The following is a 12212-nucleotide window of genomic DNA, read 5'->3' as shown; positions in this document are numbered from 1 at the left end:
AGGTAATATTCAAAAAAAGATCTTAAGAAACTAGAATAATGAGCCAAATCTAATCAAATGAAATTTAATGCAAAGTTCTGTTCTTGATTTCAAAGTATTTCCTGGTTGGGATAGACATAGACCTGAACTATGGTGATATGAAAAAGATCCAGACTGCCAACTCAATGAGTCAACATCAACATCATAATGTGGTGTTTAAGAGATTAAATGAACATAGGCTGTACCAAGGCTGTATTAGTGACTGTCATTTGTATTCTGTTCTGGCTGAATTACATTTGACGTATTGTGTTCAGTTGTCATTTTATGAAGTTAGCAAACTGGGCTGTATCCAAAGAAAAGTGAGCAGGAGTGGGAGCATACCAAACATGGATTGGTTCCAAATAGCTATTTACTATAACAATCCAGGGGAATTTTTCCAACTACAGAATGGACTAAAAGTGTCCGTTAAAGCCCTCTGTAAAAATGTAAAGCACTAAATATTCCAACCACATTTCTCTTGGGTAAGTAAAATTTCCACTCTTAAGATACATCATGAATTCTTTACTCAAGCAGAAGCAACAAACTCAAGTTTCCTGATTATGAAAGTTTTTCATTAAGATTTTTTTCTCTATGAATTTTTAAAATCTATTTATAAGGAAAAGAAGCATTGTCTTTATAAAAATGGTTGAAAATTAAGTAGGTCCAAGATTGTAGTATTGTGAAAAAAAACAAATATAATTACAATTAATTTGAAGTTAAGTATCCTTTGATAAAGGCCTCCATTATGACAAGGTTATACATTAATAATGTTTCACCACAAGAGTTAACTTGAGTATTGTAGTCACATTATAATTACAGTTTTCCAGCATAACTGGAAACACATCATTCTGCTTCATTGAGCAAACTCATTTTTATTCATTGCCTTTTTTAGTTGACATTTAGTTTTAACAGCTGTACAGTTGGCAAGAAGCAAAAGAATAGTTGATATTCAAGAGAATATTCTAAAATGTTATATTTCAGTGAATTTTCTAAAATGGTATGCTATGTGTATTCTGCCTAAAATAGGGTGTTAATGTCCTTTATACCTTGCTTACATTCATGAATTAAATAAAACAAGCAAGTGGTTCTAATCAACCATTTAATTTAATAAAATCTGCTTCCTAATGGACCATATATTCTCCACATTCATCCAGAAGGATGGAATTAGGAAGAACTTTTATAATTATATGCTTTCAATTGTCATATCAAATATAAAAATTAACCACCCCATTTATCCATTATTTCTGAAGTATTTTTATACCAGTCACAAACAGAATTTCAGAGCTGAAACAGACTTTATAAGTCATCTAGTTCAACCCACACTCCCTGTAACATACCTAACAAGTAGTCATCTTGATTATTCTTGAAAGCCTCTAGTTTGAGGCACCCACTTCCGCCAGAAACGGTCCATTATGCTTTAAAACACCTCCAATTTTTAGGAAGTTTTGTTTTTCTTTGACATAAAACATCAGTTTGCCATTTGGCAATATCTACCCTTTTTTCCTGGTTCTTCCCTTTAGAGTCAAACACAATAAGGCTAATCCTAAGTGAAAAGCTTTCTAATACTTGGAGGCAGCTATTGTGCCTACAATAAGACTCTTGTTCTCCTTCACAAACACTCCAATCCCTTTAATTGATCTTTATCTACCTATAAGACAGATCCAATGGATAAGTTATAGTATCCTAAATCATCTGTGGTCTACAGAATATCAAATGGAGATTTTTTTTTAAACTGATGTGGCCCATCTCTGGGGGCCTCATGAATTGACCAGTGGTGGTTGGGTTGGGTTTATTTGGGTCCTAAATGCCATGATAAGCTCATGTACAGTCTTTTAACTGTACCTGAAAAAAAGATTTATTAATTTAACCAATTTTTCATTATTTAATAATTATCATGTAATAGTAACTATTTTAAGATAGGTATCATACTCACAGAAGCTGTTCCAGGGTCTCAACAGACTCAACAGACCTAGGACCCGTATCCCTAGCATTGAACTGTAATTTGTCTAAACATTGTGGTTAGAAGGATGAGAATGAAACTTTATTTTGACCATTTTCCCAAGTAAGCTTACTCTTTGATGATAATGGTAATAATAGCTCATTTATATAGTCCTTTAAAAATGCTTTCCTTGCAACAGCCCTATGAGATGGATAACAGAGGTATTATTACCTTCCTTTTTCAGATATGGAAGCTAAGGAGAGATTAAATGACTTGTTATAGATCTCTTCACTAGCAAGTATCATCCAATAAAACCTCAGTCAGATCAATTCTATATTACTACTTGGTTCACAGAACTCTTCTGCCTTGAAATAAAAGTTTTAGCTAATGACACATGTTTATGATGCTTCTTCATAAAGCATAGGCTGCTTTCTGTGTGCCTTAGTTTTGATGCCCTTCATTTCTTTCTATAACTCTAAAATATCTTTCATTATAGATTTTTTCAAACTTCATTTGGGATTGTACTCACTAAATTAGATTGCCTAAGATTTTAGATGTCAAATGTACATTATTTTAACAATTTCATTCCTTTCAGAAATGGGGGTGTGAAGATTGGATTTTAGCTATCTCCTGATTGTAACAATTGTAACAATTGAAGATACTTAGCTCTTTCTTTATTGTGAAGATAAAATTGTAAGCTACAATCTTTTAGATTTTAACTACAAAAAGGTGTTAAGTAACTACAAAAGGTAAACTTACCAAAAGAGGTGTTAAGTAAGCCAAAAAGATATTATCTAATCAAAGAAGGTGAGAACTAAAGAATGGGCAGTCCTGGAAAAAAAAGTCTGCTATGATTGGTAGACATGAAAATTTAAAGGAGGTGACACAAGTGAAAAAGGTATTTAAATAGAAGAAAAAAAGACTGAAGAGGACAGTCAGTCACCTGGGCTTAGAGTGAAGGATCAGTCACTCAGAGATGAAGAAGGGCATTCGGAGACTTGGGAACTCAGAGATTCAGATATTTGGGCATGCGGACATTCGGGCACTGACTCAGAGGATTGACCAGAAGGCAGACACCCAGACTTCTTTAAGACTGTCTCCTTGGCCTCAGACACTTCCCAGCTGTGTGAACCTGGGCAAGTCACTTAACTCCTATTGCCTAGCCCTTACCACTCTTCTGACTTGGAGCCAATACACAGTATTGACTCCAAGACAGAAGGTAAGGATTAAAAAAAAAACAAACAAAAAAAAAACAACTGTCTCCTTTGGTGAGTGAAAAGCTGACTTAATGACCCTGCCTTTCTGGAGGCTTGAAGGCTCCAGGAAAGGCCCAACTTCTTGAGACTCTCTTCCCCTGGCTGGGGCTTAGAAATTCTAACTGGTACCAGAAGAAGTCAGAGTTCATTCTCTGTCTCTCTGTCTCTCTGTCTCTGTCTGTCTCTCTGTCTCTGTCTGTCTCTCTGCCTCTCTCTCTCTCTCTCTCTCTCTCTCTCTCTCTCTCTCTCTCTCTCTCTCTCTCTCTCTCTCTCTCTCTCTCTCTCTCTCCTTAATATCTTCCTTCTATTATAAATAAACTACCATAAATTCCATTTACTTTAGTAATTCATTTTGGGATTTAGAAATTAAATTCCTGGTGACCAACTAATTAATAATATATTATCAGTCCAACCACAATTAAATTTAACAGGAGAAAGCATAGTAATTAGTCAATGTAATATTATATAATAATTTTCATGTAATATTAACTATATTAAAATAGGCATACTAATAGGCAAAACAACATTATATTAAAGAATATACTACTAGCAGATAAAACAAGTAGTACTTGAGAATTTTTTTCATTTCTGACCCATTGTACCTACTCTAGAAAATGAAATATCCCTGACTCATTATGTAATATTTTCTATAATTTGTAGCATTTTTATTACATTACTAACATTCTACGGTGATCTGGTGGGTGTCGAGGAAAGAGGGCTCCAAAGCCTCTTTTGGGCAATCCAAGATCCCTGAAAACAAGAGGACATTTCCAGAAAACAGTGTAAGACTTCTACTTTCAAAATTTCAAAACATAAAAAACACTCACTTGAAAGAGAATTTTCAATAACTATTTTAAAATGAGCATATTGGAGAAAATGGTAGAAAATTTTATACCTTCCTGGAGAGGTAAATATTTTCATACCTCAAAGTTTCCTAAGTCCTGTTGATTCTGGCTATATAGCACTTTCTCAAAACCATCTCTTCCTTTCTAATATGGTTGTCATATAATATTGATTATTATAGTTATCTATGTGTTATATCTCCCTGGTAGACTATAAGTCCATGAAGGAGAGTTCCTCATATTATCCAAAGTATTTTCCCTCTCCAAACACATGGCACTTTGTACTTAGTAGATACTCAATATATGCTTGCTGTTTTCATTATTAAAGTACCATAAATGTAATGTTTGCATATTATGTGGCATGAACATAACTCACATGTTTTTCTGTATTTTCTTTTCTTTCTTCACTCAAAAATATTCTTCTGATTTAGTTTGAAAGTCACTGAGATCTTGAAAACCATGCCAACTGGGCAAGCATCAAGAGTAAAAGGATATGAGTATAGGCTGGTTATGAATTCTATACCTGTTGTCCAAAGATTAGTCAAGTTAAATTTAGAAAGATTCATCATCTAGTTGAAATAAAGAAGAGTAGCTGTTTAACCACAGCAAGTCTCATGGAATATCATTTAGATAATTATATTAATTCTCCTTTTATATTACTATTTAAGGCCTGCCATAAGGAACACTGTGAGACTATAAATTGTTCTTTATCTCTAGAGGGATTTTCATGCAAAAATTTCTTTCACTGCTGAAATCACAGATGTATGTATACAAAAAAGAAAAAGAGTTGACTACAGGTTTACTAGCCTCTTAAATAAGTCCTACTTTTTAGATTCATGTTCTGTATAAAGAAATACAAATATTAAAATACCGTTCAATAATCCCAAGGTCTATTGTGTTCTTATTCAGCAGAGGTAAACTTTTTCTTTCCCCAAAGTCTTCACAGAAAATAGTTTTCACCATTTCAGCATGTGTTTCTGACACCGGAGGCTGGAGAAATAAGAAATAATACATACAAAAAATGTATGATTTAGCAAAAAAGATTAGTAAACATTTCTATTAAAGTGCTGCTATACTGATTTATTTACAACAGTTAGCAAATATCCTATCACAACTACAGATATATTGTTTAACTTACATCCAATGTGTGGCTGAGAAAAAAAATGAAATTTATTTTTTTTTAAAAATGAAAAACATTATTTGGATAATAATGAAAAACAATGGTTTCTTTTGTCTGTTTTATTTCCCTATTTGTTTTCTAATTAGGAAAGTAAATTCCAATTATTTATTTTTAGTTTATTTCTCTATGAAATAGCAATGTTGAAAATGAACTTTGGAACTCATTATTGGACCTGTGAGAGATCTTAGAAGACCATAACACTAAGTGTATATGTATGTGATGGGGAACGCTGCCCTTCCACCTCCAGGGGGAAATCACTCCCCAAATCTGAGAATGACATAAAACCTTGAACCATTGGATGTACACCTGTATACCCAGTTTTGTCAATATTTTTGTCTAAAATTGAAAGGTTATCCACTTATTTAAAAGCTTGGAGTCAGGGCAGCTGAGTGGCTCAGTGGATTGAGAGTCAGGCCCAGAGATGGGAGGTCCTGAATTCAAATTTGACCTCAGACACTTCCTAGCTATGTGACCCTGGGTAAGTCACTTAACTCCCATTGCCTAGCCCTTACCACTCTTTGGCCTTGGAACCAATACATAGCATTGATTCCAAGATGGAAGATAAGGTTTAAAAATAATAATAAAAAGCTAGAGTCTCCAACCTTAGAGAAAGGTGGAAGTGGCCTCACAATAGATTTGGAAACATTTCCCATCCACTGAAGATCAGGCAACATTCAGCAATTATGACTCTGCCTGATTTCAGTCTCCCCTTCCCTAGGCATCTGCTTGGTTTCTGTCCTTGGCTCTGTGATATCATTCTCTTATACTTGTGCTCATTGTATTCAGTTTTGGAGACTGGAATTGTGAAGTTTCTTTGGACTTTAGTTCTATTAGATCTGAGTCTTCCCGAAGTCCAGGCTTTCTGATCCTTCCTCTCAGAGTATTTGGCCACTTTTTATTTCTAGTTGCTCAAATACTGACTATCTGGGTCTTTATCTTAGTATTAGGAGAAATGATGTTGGGCTTTTCATTCTACTCTCAAATATGAAAAAAAAAAAACACCCTCTTAAAAATTTTACCATCTGACATTTTGTTTTAAGATGACAGACTTCTCTACAAGTTGAAGGTGGGTGTATATTGATACCTATCATTAGCAAACTATTTGGACATGTTATGTTGAAAAGGAAGAAACAAACTTTTGTTTGTTTTGTTTATTACTAAAGTCACAATGAAATAGATTTCATTTGGTCAGTCACAGCCAAACAAATGACAACATTACTGTTATCTTCTGAAGAAAACACAATATTTGCAGGGATTATATATCAGAAAAGTGCCATTCCTTTCTTGAAACGTCCTCTTCAATGAGGAGAAACTAGATGCCCTCAAACAAAACTAAAATAAAATTTCATTTTTTAAGTGCTCACAAGAAAATTCTCAAAGAAAATAAGTGAACTTAAAAGAAAAAGGCCTCTTCCCCAAATTTCAGCATGATGAATAAATATTATTGTAAGAAAAACTAAAGAGTGGTCAACAGAAAGAATAAAAACCTCAAAATTGAAAATGCATCTATTTTCAGATGGATATGTGGCATCTTTAAAGTCAGAATAACAATCAATAAAAGAGGAAAGATAGGCAAATATGAGACAATATTCCAGAAAATTCCGAAAAGATAAGGGGAAAAGACATAGTTCCATGGTTCAGGAAAAGGGAGGTGCTGAGAGATAAGATTTAATCTGAACCCAAACCTGCATTCCACAGAGATGTAAAAGGTTGGCCAGCCTTGATTGGGTTCCATCCCATTCCATTCTCCACATTCTCAAAAATGTCCCCAGTATTCTTTAAAGGCATCTATATGGAACAGCCAATAATATAGTGTTGGATCTAGACATAGGCTGTTCTTGTTCCGTCCTTTCAGTCTTATCTGATTCTTTGTGACCATATTTGGAGTTTTCTTGGCAAAGATACCGGAGGGATTTGCCATTTCCTTCACTAGTTCATTTTACAAATGAGGAAACTGAGGGAAACAAGGTAAAGTGACTTGCCCAGAGTCAAATATCGGGTAAGTATCTGAGGCTATATTTTAACTGAAGTCTTCCTGACTCCAGACCCAACACTCTATCCACTGTGCCCTCTAGCTACAGAAGGCAGACCTGAGTTCAAATACAATTTGAGACACTTACCAGTTATGTTACCCTGGGGAAATCACTTAAGCTCTGTATTCTTAAAAAATAAAATAGAGATAATAGTAACACCTACCACCCAGAGTTATTGTGAGGGACAAAGGGGAATTAATATTTGTAATTTTCATCTTAATTGGAATTGTAATTTTCAAATCTTAAAGTGCTTGGTACTTTATTGTGCAATGTGCACAGTATGGATAATGAGCATAATGAAATGGAAAAACCAGTAAAGGTCCAAGAGAACAAAAAGGCCTTATGGCAGAAAGTGGAAGATTCTTTTTTTAGCCCTCATGTTCTGTCATGAGGGTTAAAAACTGGAGATTATCATGACAAAATCATTAGGGTTAAGGTTAGCCTATTTTTTCAAATGCAGAAACTGTATTGAATATTTTTGCTCAAATGTTTTTCTTCATCACAAGGGAGAGTTCAATTTGGGGGTAGAAGAATTTGAGATGACTGTGATATGTTTTTTAAAAGCGTCAACAATTTTTTCCAAAAAAATCTGGGACTCCCCAGGCTCCCTCCTCCCACTACTAACCAGACCATAGGGAGAGTGCATCCCAGCCCCCTGCCCTAAATCAGACTGAAGGCTCCCAAATGGCAGCATATCTTCAGAGCTCACAATAAGGCTATTTTCACTGCTTCTATCTCATAACAGAAAAATGAGGAGAAAATAAAAGAAAACCTGCAACTCATTTTTTTAAAAAGACACTCTGCAGTAAAACCTAAATTGAACAATTAATAGTCAAGATGGAAGAAGTTCCCATGGAGAAATAAAATTGGAAAATAAGCATATTAAATGAATTAAAGCAGGTCTTGAAAGCAGGTTTTAAAAAACACACACACAACCAATAGGGAAAGCAACTCAAGGAGTTGCAAACAACATCTGAGGTCCACAAACATCTATGACAATAGTATATAATAAAAATCAAGAGGGGGAAGCTGGGTGGCTCAGTGGATTGAGAGACAGGCCCAGAGACAGGATTTAAATGAAGATGAGATGGATTTAAATCTGGCCTCAGACACTTCCCAGCTGTGTGACCCTGGGCAAGTCACTTGACCCCCATTGCCTAGCCCTTACTACTCTTCTGTCTTAGAACCAACCCAGTATTGGCTCTAAGACAGAAGGTAAGGGGTTTTTAAATAAAAATAAATAAATAAAATCAAGAAAAAAGTTACTAAAGGTCAACAGAAAATAAAAATCAAATTGATGAACAAACCAATTAACATACCTAAAAAATAACTAAAATACATAATATAAAAGAACAGATTTGTAGATACAGAAAGAAATAAAAACATGGGATAAATTGGAATCTCAAAAAGTACTAAAAAGAAAGAAAAAAACTAGACATTATATTTGAGGACTTGATAGGAGGAAATTTTCCAGTGTACTAGACCAAACAAGCTTCTATAAGCAGAGAAAATACATAAGACAGCAAGGAGAAATATGAACATGATTGACTAAGCCACATAAGTGTAAACTGACAACAGAGTATCTCTTCAACAAGGTGACATCTTTAAAATAATGAACAAATAAGGAAACTCTAAGAATTTACATTCTATACAGAGCAAAAGATATCTCCTCTCTCTCTCTCTCTCTCTTTTTTTTTTTGCTATGCAAAACTCAACAGAGGAAATCAAAATGAAGCAAATAACTTTGGAAAGGATAAGAAGGGAAAAGTAAAGATTATTATATTATATTATATTATATTATATTATTATTATATCTTGAGTATTGTAAACCTCAAAATTTCTCAGACTTATGAATGTTAGGGGTTTCCCCCATTGAGTAATCTTCTACTTAAAAAAATTCCCTAGCAGATGGTGAGAACTCTACTTGAGTGTGGGGGCTCCTTGCCTTGGGAATATCCCTACTCCACCCTACTTAGGACTGCTTTAGGACAGAGAGCTCCTTGAGAACAATGAAAAGTACTTTGATCCATGCTTATGGAAGGGACAGGAAGTTCTTTGAGTCATGACTGTTTTAGAATTGATATAATGGGATACTAAGTACCTATAAGGGTGGGGCAACTTGTAAACTACTTAAACCTAAAAGGGTGATAACTTATTCAGAGGTTTCTTCTAATGAAATTTGTCGACACAGCAGCATTTTTTTTCCTGACTTACTAAAGAGATTAAAACTACTCAGCTGTGAATTCAAAATGGGCGGTCCTTTAGAAACATCTACAGTGATTGGTAGATGTAAGGACTTAGGGGAGGTTACAGAGGAGATTTTGCCCTTAAAAATAAGAGCTCAGGGAAGAGCTGGGAGGTCATTCTGAAACATTCAGATTGGAGAGACTCATTCTGAGGAGACTGATTCTGAAACATTCAGATGGAGGAGGGATCTGGTGAAAGCAGCTGAGATGCTGCTGACCTGGTGTCATTAGAAATCCTTACTTAGGCAGATCTTATGGTGAGTTATAAAAAACTGACTGATTTCTCTTTTAAGACTCAGGTCTAGGCCATATTGGCTTGAGGCCCTTCATACTTTTTCCTTTCTTACTCCCTCTCTCTTTCTTTGATTACTCATTGTACTGTTAATTAAAATCTCTATAAAACCCAATTGACTTGGGTATTTGAATAATTGGGAATATTTCCCTGGCGACCACCTTATATTTGATTTTAAACCCAAGACACTGTAGTGAAACATATTTCTGCGGTCAAATTTACTCACCCTCTCTTATATCTATCACAGTTTATATCTTCCACTATTTTAATCACTACAGTTTAAGACCTCAACCATTTTAAATCTCACAGTATAGAAGGCCAAGCTAATAAAGATCTGGGAACGATAGGGTATTTCTTTTTTTTTCCAGAAGGATTTGACCAATATGTAAATAACAATTTTCTGAAATTATGGTATTTAAAGCACATTCCTGAGTTGAGGAAGGGGCAAGAAGGCTTTGAAAAGTTTAACTCCATAAAACTAAGTAGAGAGCTCTCTGACAAAGAGAAAAGGGAAGAGAAATGTTGCTCTAGACTTTGATTATTTCTTGCTATGTAGACATGCCCACCGGCACCTTAATGAGAGAATTAAGGATATTTCCTGGGGTTAGAAGATTTGGCAACCTAGTCACAACTCATCAACATTGAGCAAGTCAATGAAGATGACTAGAGATAATTTGGTTGGTTTAGGCATCTATGGGTCAGAACCATCCCTTTTATTAGGCCTATAAAAGATGATAGGCATACAAAGGGATGCAGAAATAGGTAAATTCAGAGATTCAAAGGTCAGAGCCTTTAGTCCCTGAGAGTGACTGATCTTTAGAAGTTTCCTGTAAATTACCACAGTCCCCCTAGGGACCAATCAACTAACTCCTCCTTTTCTTCTTTCCCCTTACAATCCTCCCCATCATCCCCAGAGATGTCATCTATGAAGAAGCAGCAGCATCAAAAGGTGGCAGCAACCTGTGGAATAATAAGAATTCTTGGACCTCAAATTCCTGAACCTGAAATGTGATAAAGAAACAGCAACAGAGACATATTATAGCTAGACATACTCTCAACCACTTGGTCCCAAGAACGGAACCAGGTGGCCAAGTGGTAGGAGTTCCTCAAGAGAAAATATCAATTTCCTGGAAAGTTCAGGGACCTAGCCTTCTTGAAAGAGTAGAGAGGAGTAGGAGCAGACCCTGTACAATGCTATATCCTTGGAGAATTGAGTACACAACCTAAAGTCTTCTTCAGTCTTTGTTTCCTCTATTTAAAGATCTTTTTCTCTTGTGTCACCTCCCCTAAATTTCATGTCTACCAATCATAGCAGATGCTTCTCTCCAGGACTGGCCACTCATTCACACGTTGTCACAGACCTCCCACTCAATGCATGAAATGGGTGTTCACACCTTTTTTGAGGCTAGTTATACCTTTTGTGGTTAGTTAACACCTTTTTTTGGTTAGTTCACCTTTTGTAGTTAGTAACACCTTTTTGTAGTTAAGATGGGTAGATCTACTTCAAATACCGAGTTACCACCTTTTGGGGATTAAAATCTAAAAATAGATTGTGGATTACAATTCAATCTTTCCAATAAAGGAAGAGCTAAATACCTTCATTGTTACAATCAGGGGATTACAATTTAATCTTCACAATCAAGGAAGAGCTAAATATCTTCATTGTTACAATCAGGAGATAGCTAAATCTCCAATCTTCACACCCCTCTAGCAAACTTGAGTTTATTTCCTTTCTAAGAAAAGTCCTAAACATAGAATAATGCTGTCAATATGGAGTAAGGTGAGACTTCGCTGGAGGAATTCCCTCAATTGTCTATGAACAGTGGAGTCCTTTATGGGTTTTGCATTTTTCTTCAAAATGAAATAAAACTTTCTTATACCTTATATGTATTTTTACCTCGAGTATTCACATGGAACTTAATTACTCATATGGATACTCAACCTTGAGTATTTATATGGAACTCATCCAATGACATCTGTAGAGCCTGATTTTGTTTTCCTGTAGGCTAATGGACCATTCATGAAAAAGATTTCCTCACTTCTGCTTTAAATAACAAATTTCTAGAATATAAACTTGGGATAATCTTATAAAGTAAGATATACAGGTCTAGGATTATAGTGGTCAAACTGACATTTTGCACTTATAAAAAACTACCCCTGTTAAGTAAATGAGCATTTGTTTATTGTAGATCATAGTGATGGAAGTCACCTTATATGCCATCAAGATCATTTTACAGATGAGTAAACTGAGGCATATAGACATTAACTAATTTGTTCTATTAGCATATATCTGAGGTAGGATTTTAACCCAAGTGCTTCTAACTCCAAATTCATCTCTCTCCATTACTTCATGTTGCATCTTCGAGTCTAAATTGTATTATATTTGGAATCATGAACCTTTATTAA

General features: G+C 35.0%; 1 protein-coding gene across 2 annotated transcripts in view; it reads right to left on the bottom strand.

Moving 5' to 3' along the window:
- CFAP95 (cilia and flagella associated protein 95) overlaps positions 1-12212 on the bottom strand; it is a 68427-nt gene that overhangs the window by 10439 nt on the left and 45776 nt on the right. Inside the window, exons 3-4 of one of the 2 annotated variants that reach the window (XM_007498568.2) lie at positions 4927-5045; positions 3895-3963 (exon numbers count right to left, since the gene is read on the bottom strand). In XM_007498568.2, coding sequence (XP_007498630.1) covers positions 3895-3963; positions 4927-5045 — 188 coding nt within the window. The remainder of the gene's footprint in view (positions 1-3894; positions 3964-4926; positions 5046-12212) is intronic. The other variant, XM_007498569.2, reaches the window with a different exon arrangement.

Source organism: Monodelphis domestica, chromosome 7 (genome assembly GCF_027887165.1).
Source record: "Monodelphis domestica isolate mMonDom1 chromosome 7, mMonDom1.pri, whole genome shotgun sequence".
Taxonomy (NCBI): Eukaryota; Metazoa; Chordata; class Mammalia; order Didelphimorphia; family Didelphidae; genus Monodelphis; species Monodelphis domestica.
The sequence above is the reverse complement of the archived record's forward strand: the minus strand, read 5'-3'. Positions and strand labels throughout refer to the sequence as shown.